The sequence below is a fragment of the Castanea sativa genome, chromosome 8, assembly GCF_040712315.1.
Source record: "Castanea sativa cultivar Marrone di Chiusa Pesio chromosome 8, ASM4071231v1".
Classification (NCBI taxonomy): Eukaryota; Viridiplantae; Streptophyta; class Magnoliopsida; order Fagales; family Fagaceae; genus Castanea; species Castanea sativa.
Window position 1 is genome coordinate 31,679,968 of NC_134020.1, and position 26,184 is coordinate 31,706,151.

General features: G+C 36.0%; 1 protein-coding gene and 1 pseudogene across 1 annotated transcript; one reads left to right on the forward strand and one right to left on the reverse strand.

Annotated features, from left to right (window-relative positions):
- Positions 1-2,040: 2,040 nt before the first annotated feature.
- LOC142608381 (uncharacterized) lies at positions 2,041-6,609 on the forward strand (annotated as a pseudogene).
- Positions 6,610-8,609: 2,000 nt separating this feature from the next.
- LOC142607273 (E3 ubiquitin-protein ligase listerin) lies at positions 8,610-23,649 on the reverse strand. Its single transcript, XM_075778714.1, has 17 exons — positions 23,492-23,649; positions 23,273-23,390; positions 23,080-23,142; positions 22,711-22,788; positions 22,134-22,225; positions 21,380-21,482; positions 19,945-20,097; positions 17,598-18,256; positions 16,915-17,407; positions 15,765-16,294; positions 14,561-15,299; positions 13,030-13,729; positions 11,451-12,493; positions 10,839-11,297; positions 9,968-10,198; positions 9,067-9,564; positions 8,610-8,973 (listed from the first exon to the last, which is right to left on the reverse strand). The coding sequence occupies exons 1-16, from the start codon at positions 23,545-23,547 to the stop codon at positions 9,337-9,339; spliced, it is 5,745 nt and encodes a 1,914-aa protein (XP_075634829.1). The 5' UTR covers positions 23,548-23,649; the 3' UTR covers positions 8,610-8,973; positions 9,067-9,336.
- Positions 23,650-26,184: the final 2,535 nt, after the last annotated feature.

A 26,184-nucleotide genomic window follows, 5' to 3' on the forward strand; every position in this document is an offset into this window, starting at 1 on the left:
GTGAGAAAACATTATTATTTATATAATATATTTCTATATATATCATTTAAATTTAAATATATAGATGGGTCGGGTCGAGTTAGGCGGGTTTGTGATTGTTATGACTCGCACCCAACCTGGCTCGCTATTAAAGAAAATTCATAACCCAACCCAACCCACCAACCACTAAAAACTAACACAACACGGCAGGTTAGGTTAGGTCGAGTTGATTTTAGTAAGTTGGCTGCATACCCCTACCTTGAACCCAAAATGTCACAAGGGACCCATTTTTTTACATCCAAAGTACCACAACAACCTCAGGCCTAATCCCCATTTCAAACAACATTTCAAACAAGAGAATACCTTCGACTCGGAGCTGGCAGAAAATGGCTTGTTTACGCCACCAATCAGGAGCTGCCATGTCAGATATTTAATGAGGAAGCAGTACACTCTATAACATAGGATTATAACCCAAACCCATCTAAAATTATCAAACACGTATTCAGACGCAAACCTGGACAATACCTTACCAACGCCTAACCAAGCCATCTTCTCCTCTCCTCTGACCGCCGGAGCTCTACCCCACTGCTGGAGCTGCCGCGGCGTCATTTTGAGCTAGCGCCGACGCACCCAACCTCAAGGTTTGAGCTGATTTCTGTTTATTGTTTGATTAGTTATTTCCCCAAAATTTATTAGGTTTTGAAATTTTGATGGGTTTGGGTTATTTTTTGGATATCAATCTGTTCATATTGGTGTGGGTTTTGTTGATTTATATGGATTTTGCTTTTTTCTTTTTGGTATTTTCAAGGGTTTTTTTCCCCCAAAGTTTTCTACAGAAATCTTGGATGTGTCCTTAGATTTGTTGTGTGAGTCTGGGTTTGGAGTTACTTTAACAAGAGAGACATTAGTAATGATGCTATCAATTAATTGAATAGTGGAAAGGTCCCTGGGCCCTGGCTAAGATGGTAAAGGTGAGTAGTGGGGTCAGGGAAGATCTAAAAAAGCCACATTGCAAGTGAAATTTGTACTGGTGTCATCTCTCTTCAATTCCAAACCTGTGTTTTACATGGTTTTGAGAAGAATGTTTTAGATGGGTTTAGGTTATAATTCTGGGCCAAAATTGAAAATTAACACCGTTTTTCAAACAATATAATTAGTAGGCACTGTTTTCAAACTATATTTTTTAAAACTATACTGTTTTTAAACTATATTTTTTACAAATAGCTTGGTTGGATTTTGGGCCTATAAATCGAGTTTTTGAAACTCGATTTCCATGGTCTGATCACGTTTTCATGTAGTTACCACCTGAAAATCGAGTCTCTAATACTCGATTTATAAGCCGCCCAATTTAATTCCCAATTTTGACCGAAAATGAAGATAAAAAAGACCCTGTGGACATGACCCCTCCATCCAAGCCAACTAGCCATAATAGACCGAGCCTAGAATTATTGAGTCCTAGTCCTACCTACTCCAATAAATATGCCTGACTAAATCAAACCTCAAACGCAGAAAAAGAGAGAAGTTTTGAGCATCTTAACCCCGTGACTCTGCAAATTCAGAAAAAATAAATGATGTACTTTGAAATTTTTTTCTTACCTACTCCTTTAAGAGCATACCTATCAACAATTCTAAAAAATTTAGCATTTGTCATTTCAAAACCTAATTTTATAATATATAACACACCATTTTACAATATAACCTATATCAAAACTTGTTTTTTTTTACTATTTTATTTAAATATTATTTATTTTTTATTCATTTTTCATTCGGTCTCTCTCACTCTCTGTCTCTCTCTCCCTCTGTAGAAGACGAGAACCTTCCCCCTCTCTCTGATCTGCTCTCAAACCCGTGCTCCATGGCTGACCACCAAACTCCGCCAGCCTAAAACACTTCTCACCCTCTCCATCGGTCTAAAACACTTCTCACCCCTTCTGGGTATTTTGGAAACTGATTTTCTGGTATTTTGGAAGCTGTTTTTCTGGGTATTTTGGAAACTGATTTTCTGGGTATTTTGGAAGCTGATTTTCTAGGTTTTGGAAGCTGGTTTCTGTGTTCGTTTTTTTTTTTTTTTTCCTCGGGTATTTTGGAAGCTAATTTTCTGGGTATTTTGGAAACTGATTTTCTGGGTTTTGGAAGCTATTTTTCTGTGTTTGTTTGTTTGTTTTTTTCTGGGTATTTGTTGTGAAGTTTTGGGTATTTTTTTGTGCCGATTTTCTGTTTTGAGGTTGAGTTTCTGTTCAGTGTTAGAGATTTTTTTCCCTGTGCACTCTTTCTTTCACTGCAATGTACAAAAGGAAGAGACACAAGTGTCAGAGGAGTTTACATCAAACTTGACCTCACCTCCCACTAACTCCGTGGCCCAAGAAAACTCCTTACACACGACAATCAGAAAGTACCAATAAAGTGTTTTGTTCTGTTTGCTAGCACATACAAATAGGGTCGGTTTATAAATCGAGGGTTAGAGACTCGATTTTTAGGCGAACGCCACGTAAAAAAAACAAATCAAACGTGATTTATTTGAGACCCGATTTATTGGCCTAAATAGTCTTTCAAACGTGAGATCCTAGTAATATATATAATTTGAAAACAGTGCTTAGCAAACAGTGTTAATTTTCAATTTCAGCCCATAATTATGTGTTATAGAGTCTACTGCTTCCTCATTAAATGTCTGACGTAACAGCTCCTGAACGGTGGCGTAAAAAAGCCATTTTCTGCCAGCTTCGGACAGAAGTATTCTCTTTCAGAAAACCCAAAAACCTCAGCGATCAGCCACTCTCACTCTCACACTGAAAAGTGAGAAATGTTGCGGTCAATTCTGAGAACCGCAACTGCTACAAGCTCAAAACCAAAACCCCATTCATGGACTCTCCAATCCTCACCAATCCCAACCCCACCTCCTCCTCAGTACTCCTTTTCCTCAGCTCGAAATTATTCGGTGAAGAATGCCAAGTCCACCACTGCTACCAAGGGCAAGAAGGGCAAGTTCAATAAATCCGAAGACACCGCACCGGCCGAGGTCGACGCGGCGGTGTCAGAAGCACAAGCTCGGGCGCGGCGCCTCGCCATGGACGAAAAAGACCCCACCCTCAATGTGGGTCCCAATGGCCTTCCTCTCTTCACTTCCACACCTTCCCTCTCCCTTCTCTCCCGCAAGGACACTTGCTCCTATTTCAAATTCAGGTACCCAAATCAAAATTTCAACAAAAACCCACTTGTATTTATAGCTTAATAATTGATAATTTGGTCATTTTTGTGTGGGTTTGGTTTTGTATGGAGTCTTCGAAATCGGTGTTGCCGGAGGGATTACCAACTAGGATGGTGAAGGAATTTGAGGACTCGCTTCGATCAGCTCTTCTTGTTCGCCAGAGCTTTTTGGATCTTCGTGATAATTTTCGCCGAATTGTTGATCCCCCATTGACACTCTCTCATAGTAAAGGTGAGCGTTTTGACAAAAATTTCAAACATTGGGTTCTAAATGATGTAGATTATTACAAATGATTTATTGTAAGATGACATGTTAGAATTTGAAAAGATATATGTAGCTTAAATTCTTTTTAGGTGTCACAGTTACAGACTCGGAAGACAGTGCTTATGGTGGTAATTAATGTTTGTTAGGTCCCAAACTTAGGAAGCAGGTAGTGTTGGATGGTCCTGTGAGCTGTGGGAAGAGTATTGCACTTGCGATGCTTGTTCATTGGGCTCGTGACGAAGGTTGGCTGGTTTTTTATGTTCCCAGGGGCCGAGATTGGACTCATGGAGGATTTTTCTATAAGAACCCAAATACAGGTCTTTGGGACACCTCTTCAGGCCGAAAATGTTCTCAAGGCAAGATCATTAACCCCTTTTTTTTTTTTTTTGGCTAGTTGTTCAGTCACACATTGGGAGCTGTCAATCTTTGAAACCTATTCTTTTTAAAGCAGAATTAAGATAAACAAAAAAGATTTCCATTTCGTCTTTTTAAATTCTCAATGTCAGGGATTGGTTCTAGATTTTGGTGGTAGAATTCATTGAAGATGCACAACGTGATGCAGCATGTGAAATTGGTCATTAGCTCATTGAATTTCATGCTCACTTATTGTAACTATTGTTAGCATGACATTGATTTTTGGATTAGACACTCTTTGATACGTATCATTTAGATTACATTTGAAAAAGAAAAAAAAAAGGTCCATGTTCTTGCTTCTTCTGCAATGTTTACTTGGGATGTATTAGCATTTATTATGACTTGTTTGGTAGTTTGTTTTCAACCGTATCATGCAGTGGGTCTATATGTTCCTTATGAGTTGTTTGTCTCCAGGATTTTCTGAAATGGAATGAATCCCACTTAAAACAACTACCATGCCAAATCAGTGATCCGATTCCATTGGGAGAGGGTGCTGGTGTTGGGCAGTTGAAAGATGTTGATAACATGGCAATGCCTGAAGGTTCAACACTTTATGACCTGGTTAACACAGGAATCAAGCACACACATGCGGCTGTTGGAGTGGTAGTTCGTTTGAGGAAAGAGTTATCACTTGTGAAAAATATCCCCGTGCTTATAGCAATTGATCAAGTGAGACCCAATTTCTTCCATCAACTTCACACATTCGCCTGTTCTTTGGGTTAATAATTTGTTCCGAGCGCTATGATATGATCTTTTATAACAGCTAGCCTATGTTTTAATTATTTTTGCTCATACTTCTCTCCAGTATAACAGCTGGTTTACATTCAGTGAGTACGAGGAAGCAGTAAAGGTTCATTCTCGACGACCAGTACATGCTAGAGAGCTCACAATGGTTAGCACCAACCATTCAGTTCAAATATATGTTGTCTTAACTGCAATTATTAATATGTATAAAACTTCAGCAATTCCCTCCCCCTCCCCCCCCCCTCCCCTCTCCCATTTTGGCTTTGTATGTAGGGTAAAACTTAGGTGTAGTACGTTGGGTTTCCCAACCATGTGTTGGAATTCAATTGGGGAACCAAATGTACCGTACCTAAGTTTTACCCTTATGGTTTTTCTAACAATTCTAGTGAACCCACTCTTTTACTCCTTACATTTTGGTCATAGCCCTTAATGCAAATGAAAGTTACGTAGACAAAGGTGTTAATCTTATTCTTGGAAATGAAAAAGTTGGTATTTGATCTTCAAAGAGTTAATCCCTCTAGCTTGACTGTGTGTCTATATATATATCACTATCAGAGATATGTGCATTATATGAAATTCTTTTGTGTGATTTGCAGGTGAATGCTTTTAGGTCTATGATGCATGATGGTGGGTGCTTTCTCTCATTCAACCACTGTAGGAAAGCTACGCAAAGACTTGCCAGATGTTCCTGAAGATGCTCGTGTTAATTGTCCTCGCTACACCTTAGATGAAGCAGCATCTGTTTGCCATTATTACCTTAGGTATGCTAATGAAATTTATGTGCTTGCTAGTATTTGTAATGTTGAACAATGTTGAGGTACCGATCTTCCAACATTAGAAAGTGGTGTCATCTGGGTGGACGATTTGTTACTATAATTCAACTTGTTTAGTATTATCTGCCAATATAAAGTTTAACTTGCCTATTTTCATAAAATTTGAATGATTTTCTGATTATAAAATATAATTAATGGATGAATGCATAACTCTTGGTTTGATCTTAATTGAAGTAGTAGAATAACAAGAACAAAACCTCAGTCCCAAAACTTGTATTACAATCTAATTCAGAATTTCATTCTGTCAGACGTTTTGTCCTTGACCTTCTATCGGTTGATAGCAGGTCAATGGCTGTGATAGGTGATTGTCTCTTGTATTCAAACAGGAACTTGATAGTAAGAGAGCACTTGGCACATCTCTATAAATATATTGCATTTTCTCTCGACATCCAGACATATCATTATCTTAAGACTATTTGGATTCATTATGTGAGAATATGATACTCTGTAAAAATTTTGAGAATGAATGTTTTTTTTCTGGCCTTGCTATACTCCCTCAATAGTAAAATGCTTCTAAAGCACTTTCCCCTGTAAATCATGTTTCAGATTCTAAGCTTTGTTTGTTGTTATCTCTGGCAGGCAAAGATTAGTACAACATGAAGTATTCTCGGAGGAAAACTGGAAGAAAGTATATTACTTGGCCAACGGAAATGGATCAGAGATGAGGGGGTTAGTTCCTTTCATGCGACAATCGGCATAATATACTCTCCTTTTGACCTTTGTTATAGTTGTGCATCCACAGAGGCGCATGTTTTGCTCTCATTGCCTCTGGTTTTGATCTCCTTAATGAAAATTAATGAAATTCTGCCCTCATTGGATTCTTACCCTAATGCTACCACTGAAGTAGCTAGTTCCATTGCACCAGTTACTTTTTGGCTTAGATCATCTTTCCTAATGGAATTAGCGTCCAAAGACAATGTACCCTATATAGATCATTTAGCATTTTGTAGTTTTGACCTTCGAAATTCCTTTATCTTTTTTTGTAAGAAATGTCTTTTTTGCTAAGCCAGGTTTCTGTGTTTGCCTATTTATTTATTTTTGGTAAGTTTTGGCCTAGGGTTTAGTTACTTGAGTGTTGCCTTCAGTTTTTTCGTTTAGCTTTTAACTTATAATCTTTATGTACAATTTCTTAAACATTTCTTTTTTAGAGTACAATTATACTTTAGCACACTTTTTGTCAAAAACAATCAGCAAAAAGCTACTTAAGTTTATGCAAAACACATTTGTAATTCAGTTGATTCATGTATATTTAACTTCATTGTATTAAGGAGTTACCTTTCTTTTCTTTTTCTTTCTTCTTTTTTTTTTTCTAAGATAACTTTTATCTTTTTGTCTAACATTTAACAAATATAGCTACCGAAAACTACAATTTGTCACCAATCACCGGTATCAAACATATGGTGTAAGTCTTGGTGGGACTGCGATTTGCCCTAACTATCTCTATCTTTTGACAATTTATATTTTAACACTTGTAGTTTAGGGGTGGTCAATTTTGGAATTTCAAATTTTAGGGTTCTCAACAAAAATTCAATTCTTTGCTCTCCGCGGCACCTAATTTTGTTTTAGGCTTTTAGCACATGTGAATGAAATGGTACCTTTTTTAAGTTTGGCAGAGCTCTTTTTTTTATTTTCAGCTTTTTAAAAATGGGATTACTTGAAAAAACTGTATCTAAAAATATTAAAATTTTTAAAAGTTGTATTTTGAAAATATATTACCAAAGGGACATTAGAGTAGATAAGCTAATTGTGAAGTTTTTTAAACCCTGTTTTGGTTTGATAGGCATCAGCATCATGTGTACCCTAAGAAAAAGGGGCGGAAAGGGGCTTATTTACTTTTTTTTTGTTTTTAGAGGTTGACAGAGTTTGGAGGTTTAGAATTACAATATTTAAAATTGGATAGTCCAATTTAAAAACACACCTAATCTATTAAGGTTTAGATGTAATTTTCCCCCGCCCCATCCTTTTTTGGTAGCTTTGCATCCGTGTTTATGTAGGAATTTGTTTAAGTAATCTTTTTAAAGAAGAGTTTTAAGTACTTTTTAATTGCTAATGTATTCAATTATTTTCCATTTAAGTAAATTATATAATATAATATCATATATTATATTATATAATAAAAATTAAGCTTAAAAGCTGTTCTTACATTAAGTGGCTTCACCAATTTGCAGTAAAAACTTAGAAGTTGTAGTTGCGCCAAGTATCTTCATCAAATTGCAGTAACTTTTTAGATAGAAATAATAATTTATTTATTCTTATTATCTTCTCCAAGTGTTTTAACAAAACATAGAACTTTTTTTTCATATCAAACTATTTTTTCTCAACTTTTTTATAATTTTTTTTTCAATTTATTAAAAAAAAAAAAAAAGCATTTATACTATGTGCATAAATCCCAATTACAATATTTAAAACTAATTAAGATTAAAGAAGAAAAAAAAATTTATTTTTTGCAACCATGCAAGCAGAAGAGTAAAAAAGAAAAAGGTTACTTTAAAGTGTTAGAATCTTAAAATAAAAGATGTGATGTAAGGTGTATTGTAAAATAATGTGTTAAAATAAATAAATTAGGTTTTGATGTGTTAAAATGATATTTGGCATAGTTCAGCTAATGCCAATGCTCTCACTACATGACATCTCAAGATTTTCCATATGTACTCATAATAGCAATACACGACTTATTTGCGACATACTACTTGTTTAAATCATTTAAAATAAGTGAATAGTCTTTTGAATCAGAACATAATAGATTAGTTCTAAATCAGCACATAATAGATTAGAGGAGGTTCCTCCATTTAGAGCCTTGATAACCGTGGATTATCAATCTGCAAAACATAATAGATAAGAACAGAACTAACCAAACATATGATGTATCAAATTAGTGGTGGCCATCCAGCAAACATACAAGAAGGGAAACCAGATGGTCTAACCAGATTTGCTTAAGCACACATGAAATTTTAGTCTGTTGGAAAAATTTCTACATTAACCTCCTCCCTCTTTTCCCCATTTTTAGAATCCGCTGTTTTCCCTTTTTCTCTATTGGAGAATGGGGAAGAAGGGCTTATCCAGACTAATCAGTATAATGATGTTTGGGCACATAAAGGGTATCAGCAAGCCAATGGTCAGTCCTGATTGCAAGCTATTCTGGAGGGTGTTATGAGAATTAGCAACGTCAATATTCAAATAAACTTTTAGCTGCAGAAAATAATTATAAAACAAACAAGATTGCATATCACTATGTTTCATCCCTTTCAACATTACTGAGATTCTAGAAGGGAAACAAAATTGGGACTTCATAAACTTGATCTATTTACATATATAATGTACCCAAAATTCTGGGTATATTTCTCTGCATATGTGCATGAGCTAAGAACCAACATTCAAAACCTAAATAGAAGTATGTAGTTACTTGGAGACAACATCCGACTTCATTAGAACTCATTGAGGGTTGAGAACATTTTCAAAAAGATTTTACAATTTTGATTTGGCCAGTGTAATGCATCTCATCTATGATCTCAAAGGAAGCTTTAGCTACCAGCACTGAACAAAACAAAAGGCATGATCATTATTCTTGGATCACAAGAAAATTGGACTTAGAGAGACAGAGAGAGAGAGAGAGAGAGAGGAGCTTACAATTTTTTCCTCTACACTATGCTGTCCCTTTCATCCACTAATCGAGTCTGGGGTTTGTAAAGAGCAAAGGACTAAAAAACACTGCCCCGGAATAGGAGTATTGGCTTATGCATTTGAGTTATTTTGCAGAAGAAATTAACAGCTATGTTCTCTGGATGTATGCTTCTACTCTTCAGTTATACCATCAACCACTTCTTTTGGCTAAATGATATAAGGTGCAATCAGACAAGCAAAATTCATGGAGACTCTGACTCCAGGTTGATCACTAGGTTAGAATGGAGACTGGCATAGGGGGCAAGATGATTTGTGAGAAGTTGAGAACCACTTATAGAGACAGGCTGAATGGAACTTGTGCTTGCAAGTCTTGCAAGCAAGGCGAGGAAGGCTGTGGTTGGCAGTGTGGATGACACTGTAACAGATAGGACACTCCTCGACACCTTCAAATTCTTTATCAAAGTTGTTCTTCCAAATTCTGATAGCTTCTGCTAAAGCTCCATTCTGCATCATAGAAACAAAGTACATTATCTTCATTGTCAATGTACTAATCCTAATCATAACACGATTAGCCTCACAGTCATCCAATTGAATGGAACTCTAGTTTATCTATCTGTGGGCTTCCCGCCCACCACCCAAACACACCCCCCCCCCCTCCCCGCAAACTCTCTTTTTTCCCCTCCATGGAAAACTGTTATATTGTACTTTATTGACAGGCAACACTGCTTGCATCTGATCAAGCTACTCAACTTCAAATTCTGCTGCTACGTCCAGGTGTAGTCCCATGAGCAAATCATGTTCACCAATAGCATAAAGAATGATTTCACATCTTGGACCATATCAGTTGAGGAAGAGAAAAGAAACAAGCAAAAATAATGAAAGGTGAACTAATATGCATAACAAATACCTGACTACGGACAAATGACATCATAGACATTAACCACTTTCTCTGCTTCACTTCACTAATTCCTAGGCTCCTAGTACAATCAACATCCACAGGGCGTAATGGGTAAGATGCAGGAAGACGAATGACTAGATCCATTCCTGTTTCATCCTTTGTATAGGTTGCAACAACCTCATTTGCTGATTTACTTACACTGACTGAAAAATTCTCATCAGCAAATTCGGCTTTCTTAATCTGCATTGGAAAAGCAACAATGTCAGTATTACAGTGGTTCTCAAATAATTAATGATCAATGGAAAGAATTATGTAGGGTCATGCTAACGAATGCCCCTAGGGCATTGGTTAACAATCTAATTTAGGAAAGTTTTGACATCATTTTTATGGAAAATGAAAAAAACTGTCAAAATATTAATTGTTTTATTTTCTTTTCCCATAAAAACTTTCTTTAAATGGTTTATTAACCAATGCTCTAAGGGCATTCATTAGCATTTTCCTTATTTTAATACCAGAGAGTATCTATTATAAATAACCAAATCAAGGTGGTGCCTAATCATAAAATAATAAACAGGGGACAAGTCTAAAAACAATGACAATCACATTTATTAAGAGACATCAAATGATCACTTGCCACCATGTCCAGGCATAAAAATCCAACCAAAGTGAAAAGATCTACTTAAAAATTAGTGCTTTGTCATTTCCAGAAAGAATTAATTTCCACACCAACTGATAATATAGATTCTAGAGAGCATTCAAGAGCTAATAAATTTATATCTTCAGGCATGGAAAAAAATTCAATTTCGGATTTTAAAGTGAGCTTATCACACACACATTTTATTTCCCTATAAACAATAAATGCACCTCAAACCATGCACACCTGGGATAATTCGTTTGCAATGAGAGCAGGACTGCACCATGCTCTTGTAAAAGATTCAATTACAGTTGATGTAGAACGGTCGCGTAAATCAGTAAACCACCCTCGAACAAAAGCAGGAAGAACACAAAGCATCAAACCAAATATTGCTCCAGCAAGCGAAGCTATTTTCACTTCTTCAAGAGGCCAAAGAGATTCCACTGAGAACAACAATGAACCAGTTTTAATGGCACGTGTGGCTGCACTCGCAACTTCTGCTATCTCAGGAGGAAGCTCTGTGTCTTTCTTCTTCAGACTATGTGCCATGAACAGTTCTACAGGGATATGCTGGAAAAGGCAAACTAGAATCACTGAATTTGCAGAATCTTGTATATACTGGACCAATCTCTCCCTTGCAGATGATGAAGATGGTAATGACCATAAATGTGATAGTAACAAGGACCAAGCAAGGAAGATATTTACCTGAAAAGTTGATTAACATATCAGGATATTACTGAAATCATCAAATTTTTACATCAATCATATGAATAATGAAATTGATACAAGTGCGAAAAAGAAGAAAAGAAAAGAGAGCAGAGCAGAGTGGATTAAATTTAATGTATAAAGCAAATTTACCCGTTGTGGTGCCACCAAATCCATTTCAAGAACCTCATAAGGTAACTTCACAATCATGCAAGATATTTCCTCCCTCAAATGGATTCTTTGTTCTGATGACAAATCCAAACGGCTTGGATCCTGGTCACTTGTAGTATCACCAACCAGGTAAGATGCAGTATCTTCTCCAATGATGGCTAAATGTGACACAGGTTCAGTTGAAAGCATAAAATAAGCGGCCAACTGCAACGAATGAACTTGTCTGGATGAAAAAAGGATGGCATACAAAGAGCTAAAGGGCCCTTTGCTTAGCCCCCAAAATTCAACTGACTTTACTGCTCTTTCTCTAACATGTGTCGAAGAATTAACAACACTCGAAGCTATTAACTCCCAGAAGTAGGGATGTTCAAGTCGAAAAGATGCTACAATAGATGCAGCCTCATGACAACAGGAACTTGCAATAGCCTCAGCAATTCCAGTGCAAAAAAATATGCGAAGAATACCTTCTAGAATCCGATCTTTGATGGGATCCCATCTTTCTGTTCTCAAGAGATTTACATTATTTGCATCTTCTGCTTGTTGGAGTATAAGAGGCCCAGAAAACAGCGAAAATGATAGGAGGGCATTTGTAGCAATATCTATAGGAAACGAATCTGAAACCATAACAATTTGCTTGAGGTTTTCAGAAATAATTTCCAAATTATCAGAAGTAGACATGCTAGTGATAGCATCATTCACACTTTCAGCTACTTCCTCCATCATTACAACTGCTGATTGAATCCAACGCCTCATATTTGACAACAAAAACTCCCAATCTTCTTCATTAAATTCCTTCCAGCAATAACCAAGTGAAATAACTAATAGCTTTGATAGCAACATCTGCACCACTGGCAGCTGATTAGCTGCAGCAGTTACACCAGCAACGTGTCTCTGCTTTCGAAATAATTCAAGCAAGAGTGTTCTCTCAATAGCGCTTATGTTTCTCTCTGGCTTCAATGCTTGTATACCTCCCATTGTACTTAAAGGGTAACAAGATATAACCAACCAAAACCATTCTTCCATATCTACAAGAGACATAACATGGTAGCATTAACAACAAAATACTATGCATCATTAAAATAAACTGTTTGTGAAACCACCAATGGGTCTTCATTGCATGCAGAACATGACTGAAGTGGGCCCTGTCACTTGATGGTCCCAAGTAGGATATTGACATAACTTGAAACATCAAACGGACTAGCCAATGAGCTCTAGCTCAAATGGCACATTCTCCATGTAAAAGCAAGTGGAAAGTGAGGTCATAGATTTAAGACCCATAGGGTGCATGTGTAATTACCAATAACAAGAAGCTAAATGGTCTAAATATTATATCTTCTACCAACTCTCTATATTATCGATCTTTACACCCCCCCCCCCCCCCACCCCCTTCTCCCTCTTCCAAAAAAAGAAAAAGAAAAAGAAAAATTAAAGAGAGAATCTGTGATGTTTGTATTGAGTAATGTTTAGGTTCTTGAGTGGGTCCTGTACTCCATGCATGTGATCAATAGTGTCAATAAATATTGTGAAACACATAATAATAGCTTATTGTTATTGCATTTACCTTCTCCTGTTTGCCATAAAATCAAAGGTGGGAACAATAGAAGTCTTTGGAGCCAGCCTTCAATAGCTTCCTGCATATGATTTTCCTCTAAAGAATCAAGATTAGCATCTCTACCAGTTTCACCAGATGCAATGCTTCTTCTACATAATGATTGTACAAGAATATTCACAAGAGGAGGAAGAATTCTCAAACAGTTTCTGTTTATTGCTTCACCAATAAAAAGCTTATTTACAAGCAATTCAAACACTATCATAGCTTTCTCTGTTTCCCATATATCATCTTTGACCAAAGTAAAAAGAAAAGATACAAGAGCTCTCAAGAAGGGTTCTTCAATAACCTTGACTTCATCATCTGAAGCAGGCCACACAACAGACAAACTATGTGCACTTCTTCCTCCATAAACAAGAGCACCATCAAGTAATAAATTGAAAATGGAATCCAAGAAGATTTCCTGGAAACAATAAGTTCTACTTTTGGCATATGAACTCAGCAAAGGCAAGAAACAAGCTACAGCACTGCCTCCTGGCCATTTCCATGTGCACAATATTTCAGCAGCAAGCCAGGCTCGAGCAGTATCCTCTTCATTGGCTGCTTCCTCAGGTGGAGAAGGATCATGTTTAACAAAACCAACAACCGTGTCTATACCAATTTTCAAGATTAGTTTGTTGATGAAAGAAACAAACTTGTCACTCCCAGAGGCCTGCATTTGGCATATATTTGCAATTTGTAAGTCATACAGTTCTTATATCTGATTGAAAAACTGCGCACACAATTTATACAAGTAAAAACATGAATTTTAATAAAATCAATTATACTCTTTTTTTCGTGGGTACAGTCTGGTATAAGGACTATTGTGTTAAGTATAACTTAAAATGATATCGGATTGACCATTACTTGGTCATGTGTCACAGCAGACAAAGGCCTGCAGGAAAGGCCTATTTTTTGACGAGATCATAGTTCACAAGATTTGAATATGTACTAGATGGGATGGTGCTAAGTTCTTGCTTTTAGCAATAGCAGATGCAGCATCAGTGCAAGTGGTCATAACTAATAACTCAAGGAATAACAACGGTCATAAAATTATATCCATGCTAGAGGCATCAATGGAAGTTCCAATGCCTGTCTATCCTGAGATGGAATTTACATAGGCCATAGAGTTCATACATTGGGATTCACTTAAAACTTCTATAGAACTAGGATCTACACTTTTTAGTTTAGAATAAAAATAGAGAGAATATCAAAGAAACAGCAGATGCAGTAACCAGTAGCAGACACAACAAATAAGTATCATGCTAACAATGCGAACTGCACACCTTAGTTGGGGGTGGGGGGGAGAGATTAATGCAATAGTACTAAGCATGCTACCATGCTCCAAATCGACAAGACAAAGAATCAAAGAAAAAGATTATTATAGAGGAATTCTCAAGAATAAATTGGCAATGCCAAAAAAATATATATAAAAAAAATAATATGAAGCAATCAACAACAAATATCAAGAGAGCAGAAAAAGTAATCCAAAAGGCCCACTCACATGAATATCAATGGTTGCATTCTCGACATCCAACACAGCTATTCCCTTTGAGGTGTTAAAACCTGGACTAGTCCACAATGGCCAAGTATCATTCTTGCTCAGAAGCTGATCCATGAGATTTTGTTCCTCATCTCGATATTGACAAAGACGTTGAAGAACTTCAATCATCCACAGGCAGCACAAAGATGTGATTTTATCGGCATTTAGTCTATCTTCATTGAAAACAGCGGAACGAATAGACTGAGTCAAGATAATTCCTATTCTCATCCTATGGTTTATGCTGAGGCTTTTCCAGAAGTGATTACTTATCTTACAATGAAACGCATGCACTGATTCACAAAAATCCAACCTAGCCTTAATTCTTTTCCTGGATTCGTCATCAATTGCATCCCCTATTGCTGTTCCTATGCTAAACTCCCAGTCAGTAATAAATGTTGCAGCTAAAATACCTGTAACTAGTCCATTTTCCTCGCCAAGCGTCTTCAAGCAAAAGAAGCTACCATCAAGTACTTCAAGAGCAAACAGAGCCATCTCACACACGTTCAAAGAGCTTTCCAATTCCATCCCAAAATTCTTTACCCCAGCAGCTAACAGAGAACCTGCATCCCTAACCCAAATCAAAGAGGACTCCAGAACAAAACTAAGTAACTTTCTGAAAACCTCCTCAAATATCAAGATCAATGTATTTCTGGACACAAAAGTAGTTTCATCGCCTTCTTTCGAACCACCAAGAACAGCACTGCAGATAAGGCAGATAAAGGTCACAATATGCAGTAATCAGCAGCAAACGTAATCAATTTTAACTTTTTCTAGTTTTAAACTACCGATTATCCCAAAAGTTTAAGCAATTAGAAAATGGTGAATCTAATCAATTTTAACTTTTTCTAGCGTTAAATTACCGATTATTCTAACTCTCCCCCTCACATGTGGGCCAACATTGGTGCAATACATCCAAGTAAAAGAGATACCCCAATAATATGGAAACCTCAAAATGAATGAACTACCCCCAAGTTAGAGACAATACATCATGTTATGGAAATGATGCTTTACGAACAGTATATACATGATTGTTAATTCATTTTGTATCATGTTTATGATGAAAGTCTAGTATCAATTTGATCATCTACACTCTTGGGCCATGATGTCAGTTCCTGACTCAAAGTAATACATAATGGAAACACATCATGCTGAAAGTGTCGCATACCACACAAACCGAGCATCAGAAGTTCTGAAGGGAGGAAGTGAATTTGCAACATAAACAGCAGCCAGCTCCAAATGCTCATGATGCCAGTGATCTGGATTGGCACCTTTCTGAGTACCAGAATCTTCCCCCACTTTCCTCCTCGCGATTTCATCTCTTGCTTTCTCTAAAAGCACTGCCAAAATTGCTATATGGTTGGAGTCTCGGTACCCATTCATAGTTTCAAAATGCTCCAGGTTAGTTGCGTATGTTATAACACTACCCCACTGCTCAGAGAAATATTCATCATCAAGCAAGGCAAGCAACAGATCAAGTCGAGCACTGGTAGAGCAATTATCTCCATACAAACACCAAGGAACAAAAATGTCCCTGAACATCTGCATAAATTGCTCTTCCTTTAATTGCCCATCACTGCCATCTGACAGACAACTAGAGGAGGGACCTTTACCGTGAATAAAAAGTTCTTTGAGTATCTTTCGTGGTCCAAATACAGAAACAGCAACTGATAGAAGTCTCACACTCACTGGTGAGTCCTGACATAGAGAAGAAGAAAAATACTAGTGAATATCTAAGTAAGAGCATATAAAAAAACATATCAAGGATACAAACAAGAATACTCAATCAATCACTAATTGAACTCCTTCAAAAGAGAGACAACTTTCTAGTAATTAATGGATATTTACAAAAGAACATTCTTAACGCCTTCTTGACATAAATGGAATTCCTCCTTTATACTTCTTAAAACCTTTATAAAGTAGAAATAATACAGACTAAAATGCAACGCCACTATGCTCATAAACACAAGTTTCTATTAGTTCATGACTCAAGTTTTTATTCTCTTTTTATTTTTATTTTTTTCCTCTATTCATGGCCTGGTGGGCCAACTGAGTATTACATGGACCATTCTGAGGCAGACACCAGGAAAACTGCCCCTTCCTGGCTCCCACTAGTTAAAGATGGCCAAAGGATTAAAGTCTCTAAAGCATGACTGGTACCGTGTCCGATAACAGGTTCTTATTTGGCACAATGACACATAGCATAGAAGCATGCAAGCCAATGAATGTACATTTTCAGGTTCATGAGTGTCAAAAGTGTACAAAAACCATATATACAACCTTACACCATCTGAAGAGTTTGCACAGTAGTAACTTACTTGTGATCGTATTAATAGGAAAGACTTTGCCAACATTGGTCCGACTAAATCAACCAAAGGCCAATTTTCACCTCTATGAATTCCATGTTGCTCCAGTAATAAGATAAAATGAATGATGCGTTCTACACTTTCAGTAGCTCTTTCTAAGTTCTCTGTTTGCTGTAGCATACCTAGGCAATTTTCCTGAAATTCTGTACTGAAAGAAGCGAGCAGATCATGTTCTAGTAAACTTATGCCTGAAAGAATTTCAATAATAAATTTTCCCAAGTCTTTCAGATAGCTCATTGGATAATTAACATTCAATGTTTCCACTGTCTTCTTATTAGAAGCTAAACCACTGTTTTCAGATGAATCTGCAGATATTCCAGAGAAGACTCTATCTTGGTTTTTCACACTGACAAAAAACATGTAGTCTTGCCACGAAAGCTTTACGAGGATGTTGTCAATCAGAGTGACTCGAAAATGATGGATGGAATCCAATCCCTCACAGAATCTGCCACCAAACAGAGGATGAAAATCACAAAATCAGGGATAACTTAAAAAAAGAATAAACATTACAGCAAAACAAAACCATAACAACAATAAAAATAAACTTAAGCTCCATGATAAACAAGCAACTAAATCAGAAAAATATAAGATGTCATTTAAAATTTTCCAAATTAAAAAGTAAAAAGGACTCCAACCTTGATGCATTATGTAATCCCCAAATAAGACATTCTTTAAATGCCTGGAAGAATGCTAGTCTATCAGCATTTGAGGAATGGGAAGGATTCCTTCCTGCCCAGAGGTTCTGGAAAAAGTCAAGAAAAAAATTCTCTCCCGCAATTGCTTTAGGTGGCAAAGTGTCTAAGAATAGAACCAAAGCTGGGTAAGAAATCTGCTGAGATCCAAAGCACCCATTTCTAAGAAAATGCCAAAACCGATTGAGTATATTTTTCTGAATATTCAAGGAAGTCCAACTGCTGGGGAATCTTTTAGAGAATAGTAACACTGCATCCCACATTGATGAATGACAAGAAGGATCCTTCTCCTGGAAAGCCCCAAGTATCGTGCTAGCAAGAGTTTTTAAATTTCCTTCATTTATAACCTGAGGAACGTTTTTTATGAAACTCCTTAATACTGAAAAAGTAGCCGACCGAATAGCAGGGCTTTGAGACTTTAAAAGGTCCACAAAATATTTGTGAGCAGTGAACAACTTTTCAGCAAACGAAATAGCGGTTGCCCTAGCCTTTGAAGCATGTTTTGATTCAGCAGGTAAGCTATCAAAATCAGGTCTTTCTAATTGCATAGAGACCAACACATCAAGTAGTGTTGCCAGTGCCAATAATGATGAAGATATCACCTGCAGTTCAAGAAAATAGAAGAAAACAGGATTTAAGAAAAGCTTTTTGAACCAAGGAGAAGTCTCCCATAAATGGAGTATGATTATCGGGTAATTCCCAGGCTAGGACTTCTGATCACTGGCTATACCATTAACGTGGATAATAATTTTTTTTTTTTTTTAAAACAAAATTTATTACTTTATAGATTGACCAAATTACACCTGCCTACATCTGCTCTAGAATTTTCATATATTCTCTAGCATGAATTTTCCCTCAACCTCCTTGCCTCCAAATAGAAATTTCCTAAACAATATACTACCAAATAGGCTACACTCCAACCAAGAATTAGCAAAGCTTCATATAAAACTCTGTTATCAATCACACTAATCAATGAAGCATCGGTCATCCAAATCAACCCAACCAAGCACTTGATTGAAGAAAAATCATATAATCTACACATTCTACAGCCCCAACTGGAAGTGACAACTAGATGAATTCTTTTGGTTAAATATCCACATTTCCAAACAAGGTGACCAAATCAGAAATCCACAATTGGGTCTTGATGCTCAAAGTGGTTACCCAATCAGAAATCCCTAAAAGAAATGGAACTTCTAGAGTTCAAAGCAAAGAATGCAGTATAATCCAGAAAATATGTTTGAATATGGTTAAAGAATTGAGATTGTAATTGTTGGTGATAGACAATTTGTTGTTGGCTGATGAAGTACGAATGTTTTTTTTTTTTTTGAGTGAAGTAAAAATGGTTTTGATTCAGCCTCATGGTCCATAATTTTTCACTTCCAGACCACAAGCTTTAACACATTTGGAACTTTCTGCAATATGCTTTTTGACCAATCAAATATGTGCTTACATACATAAATTTTATCTTCTGATCAGCAGCATGCCTTTTGTGCTGTGAAGAGTCCATGTTTTCTTTTTTTTTCTTTTTTTTTTCACTAAGTAATAAAGGAGCCGTGGTTCAAATGGATAGAATCACCTCATAATTTGGGCCCCAATTAAAAGCTTAAAGATCTCCAGATATCGACATTCAGAGACATGCTTGATTAAGCAAGTATGAGAGAGTCAATTAAGACACCATGGAGAGGAGTGGATAAGTGCATATCCTCCCACTCCACCAGTAATGGTAGACCAATAGACTAGCACTCTTGCTGGCAAAAATCCATGTCACCAATGGTTATAGCTTTCTCAATCTGATCGTCCCAAAAAATTTTAAGAAAGTAAAAACAATATCAATGTATTTAGGTCATTAGAGTATTTCTTAAGGCTTGGATTGTGCCATCAAATTTCTATAAGTATAATGACAAAAGAAACTTAAGTTTATGCAATGTATAAATCCCAAGGGAGGCAGGAGTCAATTTTTTTTATTTTTTAAATGAAGCCCATGTAACTATGATAAAACACAGGGAAGTTGGAGTACTTCGTTTTTTTTTGTTTTTTTTCCTTTTGTTTGATCTGGGGGTGGTGTGTGTGTGAGGGGGGGGGGGGGGGGGGCCGTGAGGAGGTGTGTGTTTGTTACCAAAAAAAGAGTTGGAAGAGAAACATTTAGGACCTGTTGGAAGCTGAGAGAGAGGGAACATATTATTCTTCCTCTTTTTTCTATATTAGGCATCATATTATCTCCCACTCTCCTAGTTTTCACTCTTGCAATGAAGTAATAGTAGATCTAGCTTTTGCTCAATCAAATGCTTACCTGCTGATGCATCTCTTTCAACTCATCCAAAGCTACTGCTTTATCAGACATATTTTCTGGTGTGAGCTTAAGATTTTCCTCCAGATACAAAAATATCTCATTTGTGCATAAAATCAAAGCATCTAATCTCTTCTCCTGTGCTGGAAAGGCCACCTGATGTCACAATATAAATTGCCCATCAAATTGAACAATGGACCAGAATACAAATGAATAGACAAGCTGCTTAAGAGGGTTATTTGATAGGAATGAACCTTCAAAAGAAAAAAATACATACTTTAAAATTCATGGAAGTAAAGTTTATGAAAATTTTGGCAATTGTGTGCGCGCACACATGTGTGTGTGTGTGTGGGGGGGGGGGGGGGGGAATAGTTGGACATATTTAAATGTACCATTGTCTGTAAAAATAAGCTAATATATAGAAATTTCTCATTAACATAACAATTTTTATAAGATTAAGCTCTGACCACAACGACTCTTCTAAGCATACTCTGAATTTATACTTAGCCATATGTTGGAAAAAATAATTCGTAAAAATTTCAAGACAAATAACTCAAGGTTGAGTTACTAATGAGCACTAGCTCAAATGGCACTTCCTTTCAAAAGAATGGGCAGAGGATGAAGTTTTGGATCCAAAATCCACTGGTTGCATGTACCAATAAAAAAATACTCAAAGTTGAGTTGAAATTGGAAGGCACTCCGGCCCTACATAGTAACTATTCGTTTAAACTGCAGCTAGAGCCAATTATTTTTGATATCCCTGCCTAATATACCCACCAAATAATTCCAACCAACAAAATTGAGAAATCAAACACCCAATTTTCTTTGTTTGTTCTTTTTCTTTTCTTTCTTTTTTTTTTTTTTTTTGGTTGGGAGGGGGGGGACGGGGGGGGAGGTAAGTAAATAACTAATTAAAGAAGCACAAAGGGGTGCAACCCGTGTACATGGGAAGTATGCTAGAGATAATTTTGAAAAGTAGAACCACTTATTTTGAGGAAATTCCTAACATGCAAGGAAATTTATTGCCACAATCCCTCATTGCTGAAGGACACTGACAATTTGCTTTAGCAATTTCGCCCAAGCCAAGAATGAATATATAACTGCATAATCTGGAAGGAAAGACAGAATGGACAATGAATATGCACTTACTAATGGAGAAAGTTTCCCCTTTGGTTGTTGTCTAGCATATCCTTAAGAGTGTCTTTCGATGAACTTATTTTAATAGGTTTATTTTGTTTAAAAAAAAAGTTCTGTAAAAATATAATTGTACCTAGAAAAAGTGAGGCTTTAGAAAGCAGTATAGTATATCAATGGGTGGTGAACAAAAGCTGGCATTTTAAGCTAAAACAAACAGATCCTAAAGCTAGCAGAAGTCTTTCCTAATTGCTATATTAAATAATTGAAAGAGAGAGAATCTAATACAACATCATCAGCAAACCTGTAATGACCGTTTTGCGGCTTGAGAAACTTCAAAAACAGGATCAAATTGAGAAAACCACCATGGTCCCATCAAAGACTTCAGATGTGGAGCTAAATCTCTCCTGAGAAACAAAAACAACAGTTATACAAGAAAGATTTCAGTACCCTTTAGCAAAACTAGGGTTACAACATGCTAATAAAAAATATGGAAAAGTATGCAGAAATTAAATCTATTAAATGCAAAGCTTGAACATGCTATCACTGTATGTAAATATTTACAGAATTCCAAAACATAAAAATTCAGAAATTTGAGACAAGATACCCTTGCTTAAAACAATATAATGTCTTATTAACTTGCCAGAATAATTATATCAAAGTTCCATCAGCATTCAAAAAAAGTGATAAGGAGATATCCATTCATGTTACAAATTGCATTTAAAACAAACTACTTACAATATGACCTAAAGCATCACAAAGAAGTGGATGTGATTAGCACCAATAAAAAAAAAATTTGGTCTTTTGCCTCCACTATGAATTAAGAAATGGTAATGTATTCTTTTCAAAACACAATCTTCACCTCAGAAGCTTAAACATGGTCAAAAGCAACCAATATGGTATCTCAAGAAATAGTGATTTAAAAAAAAAAAAAAATTGGATCAATGATATCAACAATGATTTCTCCTCATTAACTTCTCAGATTTCTAAACAGTGCATCACAAAAAGCGGAAACCAAAAGTCATGAGTCTGTATCAAGATAGGAGATAGGTTCAAACTCGACGGCAATGACAAGATTAGTCATGGTGTCATGAGTGGCTCGCCGAACCTCCCTATTATAGTCCTGCAACAGCCTCTTGTATTCAAATGCCTACAAAAGAAAATGCAAGCTACTTGAGTTTAAACCAAATTGAAAGTTGACAAAAGTACCAAACTAGATAAATATTAACCGGGCATAATGCATAACAAAGTACAATAACCTAGAGCCTTGTGGCTTAGTGGCATCGCTTCTTTAATATGATCCCTACTTAGCCTATGTTTACTAAAAGACCATATTTTCAGTGACCACAATTAATACTCCAATAATTTCACCCGTATAATTGCCACTTAAATGGGTCAATAGGCATACCAATGAATCAATGCTAAAATATCGCTCTCCAAATAGTATGAGCATTGATTAATGAGAAAACCATATTAACAAGTAACCATAATTTATTTTAAGAGATCGTAAAAAAAAAGACCATATATTCATTACTAAGTGTGGAAAAGGGGTGCAAGTAGAGTGTGCACTATAACTTACACACCCTGCATACATTAACCGACATCTATATGTAGGAGAGAGACAAAAAAATGTACCCATTGTGGAATAATTGGTACTATATCCTTCCCGGACTTCTGCTTGAGCAGCACAGATAGAGATGCCAAAGCTTTAAGCTGCAGAAGACGCAGAAGCCAATGAGTTCTCATTTCTTAACACACCACCCAAAAAAAAAAAAATCACATATAAATTTAAACAACTGCAAACAACAAAAGGTTACGGCACTCGACAGTGGTACTAATAGAAGCATTATATATTTCAACAGAACTTGCAAGAAGTAGTAATTGACCTTTTAAAAAAGCAATTAATCAAAGAGATAAACTTCTTAAAAGTATATTAACAACACCATATACTTGAATCTTGATAGTGTCCAAAAATTCTTCGAATAGGTAAAGTGATAATTTTACCTTGGTAGTGGAATCCTTCCTCCCAAGCCTCTTCAAGTGTTGTGCCACTTCACCATCTACATCCTAAAAAACACCATAATTCACAATCAATGATTTTAGCATTAAGAAGATGGTGCCTTCAAGGCCAATTCTTTTAGGTCATTCAATTGTTATGACAAAAATTGAATCTTGATAAAAGGAAAGAAATACATACAAGAAAGGGCACAGAGTCTTCGGTGGCGAGAGAAGAAGAATCGAGACGAGAGCTACCAACATAGCCACCGAATCCCACTGTGGCCGTAGAACCCGTCGGCAAAAGCGAAGCGGCCAAACTGAACCATAAACAAATAAACGAAGTTTCATATGTTGGCATTAGAAATCAAAATTATGATAATGATTCGTTTGTATAAAAGAAGGAAAGGGAAAATTGTACCTGCTGCTTGAAGGTCTTGCCTTGCCTTTACCTCCTTCTCCTTTCTGCCTCCCCATTCTGTATCTCTCTAGTTACAGAGAGAGAAAGAGAGGTTTTTTTTTTTTTTTTTTTCAGACAAATGCTCAGGTTGAAGTTCAAAGTTGGGAACCCCTTAAAAATATGTATGCGCTCGTTTTTTGTTTTTGTTTTTTTTTTTCCTTGAGCAAGGGGATTTCTCCAGTTACTTTTAATCAGCCAATGACAATAACAACATGGACACTGGTTTCGTAACATTATTCTAACAAGGTTATTTGTATTTTTTAAAAATATGTATAAGTAAGAAATTCTGAAAAAATATTTATAATGTTGTTTAAAAATTGAAAACATGTATTTAAATTCTTATACTAAACGGTCCAACTCTCTTGTAAAAGTATTATGTAATTTTTAATTTTTTTTTTTTTAATGCTGGACACTTAGTATTTACTATAAAAGTATTATGTAAATGTCATGAACATGGTATTTATCTTTGTGTTTTAGGCCTCACACTCCCACCATCTATTTGCTCCAATTTCTTTGTTCATTCTTAGCGTCCGTTTAGTTGGAAGAGTGGAAAAGTGGGAGGATAAAAAGATTTAATTTTCCCTCATATGTGTTTGGTTAGAGGGGTGGAAAGGTGGATTACTTTTTTGTTTGGTTGGATGGAAAAATGAGAGGATGGAAAATGTAGTTTATGTAAATTAATTATTATATCTTTGTTATATAATAGTGGGAAAGTGAGAGAGGTAGATGAGTGTAATAAAGTGGAAGTATTTGTGTAAAATGCATTTCTCATTACTTTTCCCTTCTTATTTTCCTCCCAATTTGGGAGAATAAAAAAAGTGGATCCAGAAAGGAAAACTTTCTCCCCTATTTTCAGTCTCTCCTATTTTATTTCCTCAACCAAACAGTGGAAAATAGTATTTTTCACCCTATTTTCCTCTCTTTATTTTTCATCCTCCCTGTTTTCACCCCAACCAAACACACCCTTAGTCTAGTTTTCATTCTTCACTTTGGAGTAATCATTTAGTGCTCTAGAAATACAATTAATGTGTAATCTCTCACGTAATAGTAGACTTTATTAATCAAATTTATGATGAGATCCATTATAGTGGCACAATTTTTTTTTATTTTTTTATATTAACGTTAATATTATTAATCAAGAAGAAAAAACATGGCAGTCTACCTTACAAGCATTCAAGAGGACAGCTGGTAGCTTTTGATTATTGAACAAAACGATTGAATAGAGTTAATGGAGAGTTTTGCAACAGCATGAGCAACTACATTACAATCTCTCTTGACCCAAATAAAAAGACTAGAAGTAAACTATTCCTTGAGAACAAGGATATTGCTAATAATACTACTAATGACCCAATCACGATGGCAAAGTGGGGAGGAGAGGGAGTTGGAACAAGTCTTGGAATCTCCTTCGATAATTATCTAGTCCCACCTTTCATCTTTAGCAATCTATGCAGCCCATAAGATGGCAGATGCTTCGGCTTGAAGCACGGGGCAAAGCTGGTGGCTCTTGGCCCAAACCTTTATACGAGGGGAAGCACACATTTATTATACTCCTGAAATATTAAATAATTACCCCTTCACTTTCAGACAGAAACAAAAAATTGTTCCCTAATCAAGCTACATAACCAATTTTATTCACCAAAATATAAAAGATCCAGCCAAGTTTGAACTCAATCATAGGCAAAAACAAATTCTTAATGGTCATTTATGTGATGAAGTATTGTATATATAAGTATATACAAAGTATGTAGTAATATATAATGTTTGAAAGTTAAAGAATTTTGAATTAAGATTCTACACGATTCCTTAAGAAAGTCATTGAGCATAAGGTCAATTGAATTTTGTTTAAGGAGTCTCAACTCCTAATCAATTCCAGGTTGACAAGGCGAAACACTAATGAATTATTTTAGGCGAAAATGCACTTTTAGTCCTTATATTTTGACCCGATTTCTATTTTGGTCCCTACATTTTATTTTTATCACTTTTAGTCCCTAAACCAATTAACGCGTGACGTTTAAGTCCTTACCGTTACCCAACTAATAGAAAATACTGACGTGGCTAAAGGTAAAGTAAAATAATAATTAAAAAATTTATTTTAGCATTAAAAAATTGCCACATCAGCATCTAAATTAAAAAATAATTAATTAATTAATTTTAATTAAATGAGAAAAATTAAAAACAAAATTAAAAACAAAAAATCACATGAATTGAGATCTAAGAGTGCCTTAAACAAGAACAACAGGAACACAATCCCAGACCTAAGAACACAAACCCAGAAATTTAAATAAAAAAAAAACATCAACAACAACAAAAAAACAACCATTCAAGACCGAATTCTCCAGCAAATCACTAATCCACATGATCAAGAATGTAATGACATTCACATTCTCATTTTCATTATCTGATTCTGAGATCCCAATCAAATACGAGTAAAAAAAAATGTCAGCTTCCCAAACCCTAGGCGGTCCATCCAGGAGCAGGCGTGTGATAGGGCCGTCTTTAGACAAGATCATCAAAAACGCGGCGTGGCGCAAGCACTCTCAACTCGTCTCCATCTGCAAATCTGTCTTGGGTTTTTTTTCCGATCTGGGTAGTCTCGAATCGAGCAATTACTTCAGCAAAACCAGCAACAACCCAATTCACTTACCCAATAACTC

What these genes read in the sequence shown, in the direction of transcription:
- LOC142607273 (XM_075778714.1), bottom strand. Translation starts at nt 23,547, where the DNA reads ATGGGGAGGCAGAAAGGAGAAGGAGGTAAAGGCAAGGCAAGACCTTCA. An exon ending in AATCTTGTCATTGCCGTCGA is followed by an intron (nt 21,483 to 22,133) that starts GTTTGAACCTAT and finishes TTTGTTTCTCAG; the next exon opens with GAGAGATTTAGCTCCACATC. An exon ending in TGTCATTTGTCCGTAGTCAG is followed by an intron (nt 9,565 to 9,967) that starts GTATTTGTTATG and finishes TCTATGATGCAG; the next exon opens with AATGGAGCTTTAGCAGAAGC.